The 6,294-nt window shown below is 31.8% G+C and overlaps 2 protein-coding genes across 2 annotated transcripts; one reads left to right on the top strand and one right to left on the bottom strand.

The window, feature by feature from the left end:
- Window positions 1-62: 62 nt before the first annotated feature.
- Window positions 63-1,284, bottom strand: LOC108688477 (hydroxymethylglutaryl-CoA lyase, mitochondrial). Its single transcript, XM_018194748.1, has one exon. The coding sequence runs from the start codon at window positions 1,245-1,247 to the stop codon at window positions 252-254; it is 996 nt and encodes a 331-aa protein (XP_018050237.1). The 5' UTR covers window positions 1,248-1,284; the 3' UTR covers window positions 63-251.
- Window positions 1,285-1,310: 26 nt separating this feature from the next.
- Window positions 1,311-4,984, top strand: LOC108688402. Its single transcript, XM_018194648.1, has 3 exons — window positions 1,311-1,341; window positions 2,850-3,244; window positions 4,310-4,984. Exons 1-3 carry the CDS (start codon window positions 1,311-1,313, stop codon window positions 4,982-4,984), a joined length of 1,101 nt encoding a protein of 366 aa, XP_018050137.1.
- Window positions 4,985-6,294: the final 1,310 nt, after the last annotated feature.

Below are 6,294 nucleotides of genomic sequence, written 5' to 3'. Positions count from 1 at the left end.
ATAGTACTTTGATGTGTTTGCAGTATACGTATATATATATATATATATATATACGTGTTTGGAATGTAAAATGCTTTGGTTTTGCCTTGCACTTATTAAACTTAGAATGCTTTCCAGCAAAAAAATACAGATGAACATTGTGCCAATGAATACAGTATTTTCAAAGTCCTAGAATTTTTTCTATTTTATAGCTAAACTTGTAATTGTACATGTTAGAAAGTATCCTTAAATATAATGTCATTAAATATAGATTAGCATTTCTGATAATTCTTTTTGGCAAGTATAGCCACTGCAGTCTTTGACTGGTTTGTTCTATTTAGTTCTTTACTGATGTAATCACCAATTTCCACTATTTTACGTAAATCTACGCCAGTTTCCAATCCTTCGCCCTCCAAGAAGTACAGTAGATCCTCCGTTGCAACATTTCCTGAAGCACCAGCGGCATATGGGCATCCACCAAGTCCAGCAACTGAAGAATCAAAGACTCTTATATCATTTTCAAGACCCATGTATATGTTCATCAAGGCCTGGCCATAAGTATCATGACAGTGCAACGCATAATAACTCATGTCGTTTGATGAAACATGGAACAGTTCATTTAAGACACGTTTGATCTTCCTTGGAGACCCTACACCTATGGTGTCACCCAGAGAAATTTCATAACATCCAAGATCTAACATTATCGAAGCTAAATGTGCTGTGGTAGCCGGTTTGGTTTCACCTTCGTAGGGACAGCCAACAATGCAGGATATGTAACCCCGAGTTCTGATGCCATGCTTTCTTGCCTCCTCCACTACCACTTTGAAATTTCTTATACTTTCTTCGATGGAACAATTGATATTAGTTTTGGAAAAGGTTTCTGACGCTGCACCAAATACAGCGATTTCTTTCACACCTGTTGCAATAGCACTCTCTAAGCCTTTCAGATTTGGTACTAGTACTGGATAAGATACATCGCTTCGTTTTTCAATTTGTTGAAAGACCTGCTGATTGTCTGCCATCTGAGGAATCCATTTTGGAGATACGAAGCTGGTAACTTCGATGCTTTTCAATCCGGTAGCTGACAGTTTATTAATAAAATTGACTTTGACTTTGGTAGGCAGTATTTTTTTCTCATTTTGTAATCCATCTCGAGGTCCAACTTCGACTACTTTTACAAAATCGCTAAATTGTCTTATTGTATAATTCCAGACGCAATTGCGAATGTTTGATGGCAATATCACATGTCTCGAAAATAATTCTATCATCGTAAAATATGATGAAAAAATTGCGTGTTAGTTAATATGTTGCACTATTTACAAATTGTACACATGGGCTGCGTTCAGCGGACTCAACAGTTGAGTGAGCGCTTGTTGCTATTGATGTATTCTTTCAGATCTAAAATACTGATTGATCCAAAATGCTGTATGATAAAAGAATACACCAATAACAGCGAGTGTTCACTCAACTATTGAGTTCTTTGAACGTACCCATTTACTACCATGCGTATCACCAATCCAAATTCGAATTAAAATGTTTGTTTTTTTAGTGATTTCCCCAATTTTACCAATAGCAGAGAAAAACATGAGAGGGCTTTTTTTGTAAAAAAAATCTGTGAAAAAACATACACTTGAGGCCTTATTCTTGAAAAATATTTCATACGAAAAACTAGGGAAATACTATAGCATATGTAACGTATTATTTTTCTAAACTTTCGTTTCTTTTCAAGAATAGGGGTCCAGTGCATCAATTTTTTGCGACATTCACATTCCTATATTATTTCATATATTATATTATGGCTGTTTTCAAATTTACTGTTAGCACTGAAAATGCTACAGTTTACGTCTCTCATGTACACTATAAATTTTCAGTATAGGCAGTCAATTTTGAAATACCTTTTGAATGACCTTTATTACATTATACTTTATTATATTACATTATATTATATTATTGTTTATATTTATATGCATTTTTAACATCTATTTTATATGAAACTGTCAATAAAATAATATCGAAAATGGCTGTATTCGTGATAACAACAGCCAATACTAAAAATAAATTAAAAATGAGCAAAATCCACTAGGTATACTGATCAATAAAATTATAATTAATTCTATAGTAATAAAATATTCTATAGTGAATTTGATCACTTTTCATCTCATTTTAAAATACACAATCAACTTGGCAGCTAGCCTCATTCGTATCAATATTATTAATATCAATATTTTACAATTATTCAAAGATAATTCGACGATCCCACAAATTACGTGCGATCTTTGATAAATATTAGGGGATTCACATTTTTTACTCACATATTTTTTAGCTTGTAAAAAAATAATTATCTTATTCTTCCATCATTTATCTATACTTATCATAGTAAAGATAACACATTTGATAGCTTTATTAAATTGATATATTTATTGCATTATTAATGCATTTGAAGTTTAACGAGAAAGAACTTTAACATATTGCGACGCGCCAACAAACAACAATTTTATAGTTTCAAGAATATTATAATATATTATTTACTGGATAATATGAAATATAATTGTGCAGATTAATAGTTTATTAGTATTAGTAATCTAGTGAAACATCGTTGTAAAATTGTATGTGCTGTTAAAATAATCTTCATTTTTCTTTCTCCATTAAGTGTTAATTTATATAAAAATATCTGTGTCTGCAGTTCAATTTCTTTGCAAAAAATTTATTATCGAAATATCTAAATTTTAAATTAAATATTCGAATTATATTATATTCGATTATAAAAAAAAAAATGGGTAATTATACACATAAGACATAATATTTGATTGTGTAATATTTTTTTTGTGTAATAAAACTTATTGTGTAATAAAACTAAATAACATCTTTAGGTGGTTCTTCTAGTCAACAGGCAGAACTTGTAAACAGTGAACAAGCAGAATTATCTAATGGAAACGAATCTACAATCACAACTGTGACAGCACCACCTACTATCTTTGCTACAAAAGATGAGTTTGTTAGAATCTGGTTTTCATGGAAAAATGATTTCTTTGCTTATTTAAAGAATATTGACAAAGTTGAAGACAAAAAACAAATGTGGGGTTTCATGCTTTTAAATCGTATGGGTCCCATTGGTCAAGAGATTCATAGAACATTTCATTTCTATGAAGAAGATAAAAACGCGATGGATATAGACATATTAATTAAGAAATTTGATCTCTATTGCTTATATGGAGATAAAAAAAGAGGCAATGAAGATATCGACGAATACATACATGAATTGAAGGTATATTAATAAAAGTACTTATATAAAAGTACTTATATAATAACACTCACATGCAAAAAAACGGGCCACTAAATTTTTGCACAAATTTTTAATATTTTCAAATAGCAATAACTCAGTAAAAAATCATCGTAACGAGATGTTTAAAAAAACCTTGTAAAGCTTGAAATCTCTATTTCTCATATCGGTACTTTAAAAAAATGGTCGTACTGATATTATGTAAAGTTACATAAACATAACCGAAGGTGCATAAATTCTCAAAATTTTTACGAAATTTGCGAAGTTCCATGGCGTCAATTAAAAATTGGCGCACACAAATGGGTTTACAGCTTTCAAAAAAGTGAATCTTTACCTTTTTGTTTTTTTATAGATCTCTGTACAATTTTTTTGTCGAGTTATTTAACGTTAAAATTAATTAAAGTTATTTAAAAATGACTTTTTTGCTTCAATGTTGAATAATTCAATGATAAAAAATCATATAGAGATCTATAAAAAGAAGTAAATTAAAGATAAAGATTTGTTCTTTCGACTGTAATGACCTCTATTTATGCGCAATTTTTAATTGGCGCCGTGGAACTTCGCAAATTTTATAAAAAATTTTGAGATTTTTATGTATATGTAATTTCATAAAATATCAGTAAAACTGTTTTCTAAAATACTGATCTGAATAATAGAGATTTCAAACTTTAAAAGGCTTTATAAAACATCTCGCTACGATGATTTTTCACTAAGTTATTTGAAAATATTAAAAATTTATGCAAAAATGATTTGTTTTTGTGTGTGTGTGTGTGTGTGTGCGTGTGTGTGTGTGCGTGCGTGTGTGTGTGTGTGTGTGTGTGTGTGTGTGTGAATGTATAATAATATATACTCTTACTCTCTAAAACTTTTAGAGTGAATCTTACTCTAAAGAGTAAAAATCTCATTCTTAAATATTGACAATCAAACTTCTTTTTAAGGCTAGTTCAATTTTCACTCTTTAAAGTGATATATTCCACTCCAAAGAATATAGAAAGTATTATATAAAATCTTGTAGTTATTTGTTTTTGTAGTTTTTATTTATTTTTGTAGTTCTTCGCTATAGCGCAGGATTATATTGATCCTACGAGGATTGTAAAAGAGAAAATTATACAAGACATGAGTATCCAGCGGTTCACAGGAAAAGCTGCGCTTCTCATAGAAAGTAAAGGAGAAAACTTGATACCATATTTACAATCACTAGATTTGTACCATATCGCTCTGTTCTGGAAACAATGTGAACATTTAATGACACAAAAAATTGATGAAACACCGAAGCAGAATTCTACCTCTGCTAAATCTGCTACAACAGAGTCTACACCAATAGAACAGAATCAAAAGCAATCTACTATTTGGGGACATCGATGTCAATTATTTCTTTCTAAATTATGTTGTGTCCATTGCAATAAATGTAAACAGTTCAATCATTACACGAATAATTATAAAGATAAATACATATATGACTGTACTAAATGCGGAATGAGTCATATTCAATTACATTGTCCAGCATATGGCGAACTGTGTATGAAATGCGGCGAGAGGAATCATTTTTCGATGATGTGTCGGGTTCCTTTTAAAATAAATTGCTCTAAATGTGGTATGAATCATGCAATATCAAAATGTCCAGCACAGGGTCGAATATGTCATCATTGTAATAAATTGAATCATTTGGAAGAAAAATGTCCAGATCAGCCAAGTGTGTTTGAACAGATACAAAGTGCCTATTGATAAATTTTATCAACAAGAAAGTTATAAATTTGATACAAAATTTGTTATATCTATTATATATATTATAATTGCTGGCGACAGAATGTCACAAAAAATATAACAGGTTTGTTTACATGGTTTGACAGCAGATTAATGGCAGAAATGGGAATGTATGATTTTCCAAATTGTGCATCACAATTTTATATCTACATTTTGATAAGATTCCTGAGTTACTGCAGCGGCCATACTGAATTGTGACATCATAAGCGAGTTAAATGACACGTTAAGTTTACATGCTATTTCTAAATAAAAACTATTTGGATAAAACGAAATGAGATCGCTTTAAAATACCTATAAAAATACACAGACGAGATACTATTAAAGGATCGGCGCTTATGAATGCGTGTTTATTAAAATTTAAGTAATTAAAATCCGACCATTACTTTGATTTTAAGCGAGGCTCTTTTTGTCTCTTTCTGGCTTTAAAAGAGACAGATAGAGTTTTAAGTCGCTTAAAGTCAAAGTGACATTGGTGCAATACCTACGAGTAAGAAACTAATAATGCGGTACTAATTTCATAATTTATTAGTTTCGGAGACATGTATGTATATATATATATATATATTAGATGTACAATTTTGCTTCCGCCGTTTTTTTTCCGAAATTCGAGGCTTTATTATAAAAAACTGGTTATACATTTATGATTCAAAGTATTGTCCATCGCTGGCCACTACTTTCTCCCATCTTTCGGGTAGCGTACGAATCCCGCGTCGAAAAAACTGGTCATCTTTTGAGGCTATCCACGAATCGATCCAATTTTTTACTTCTTCATAAGACCGGAAGTGGTCAGCCAGGCCGTGTGCCATTGATCGAAACAAGTGATAGTCAGAGGGAGTAACGTCTGGAGAATACGGCGGGTGGGATAGGACTTTCCATTTCAACGTTTCTAAGTATGTGTTGATCACTTTCACAACACGGGGTCGAGCATGCTGCAAAATCACTTTCGTGTCTCTCGTTGTATTGCGGCCGTTTGTCTTTCAATGCTCGGCTCAAACGCATCAATTGCGTTCGATACCGATCGCCTGTGATTGTTTCAGTCGGTTTTAACAGTTCATAATACACTACGCCGAGCTGGCCCAACCAAATACAGAGCATGATCTTGGACGTCAAAACCGTTCTTGAAGCGTTGAAACGCTCACGACACGTTCTTTCACTAATAGCGGCCTCACCATAAGTATTTGAGGGCATTCGATGAGCCTCAGCCGCAGATTTCTTCATATTGAAGCAAAAAATTAAAACCTCCCGCAAATGACGAGAATTTGGCTCGTAAA

The sequence above is a fragment of the Atta colombica genome, unplaced genomic scaffold, assembly GCF_001594045.1.
Source record: "Atta colombica isolate Treedump-2 unplaced genomic scaffold, Acol1.0 scaffold233, whole genome shotgun sequence".
NCBI classification, from domain to species: Eukaryota; Metazoa; Arthropoda; class Insecta; order Hymenoptera; family Formicidae; genus Atta; species Atta colombica.
Note: the sequence above shows the minus strand (reverse complement) of the source record. Positions and strands in the feature narration are given on the sequence as shown.

What these genes read in the sequence shown, in the direction of transcription:
- LOC108688477 (XM_018194748.1), bottom strand. Translation starts at nt 1,247, where the DNA reads ATGATAGAATTATTTTCGAGACATGTGATATTGCCATCAAACATTCGC.
- LOC108688402 (XM_018194648.1), top strand. Translation starts at nt 1,311, where the DNA reads ATGGGCTGCGTTCAGCGGACTCAACAGTTGA. An exon ending in TCAGCGGACTCAACAGTTGA is followed by an intron (nt 1,342 to 2,849) that starts GTGAGCGCTTGT and finishes TAACATCTTTAG; the next exon opens with GTGGTTCTTCTAGTCAACAG. An exon ending in AATACATACATGAATTGAAG is followed by an intron (nt 3,245 to 4,309) that starts GTATATTAATAA and finishes TTATTTTTGTAG; the next exon opens with TTCTTCGCTATAGCGCAGGA.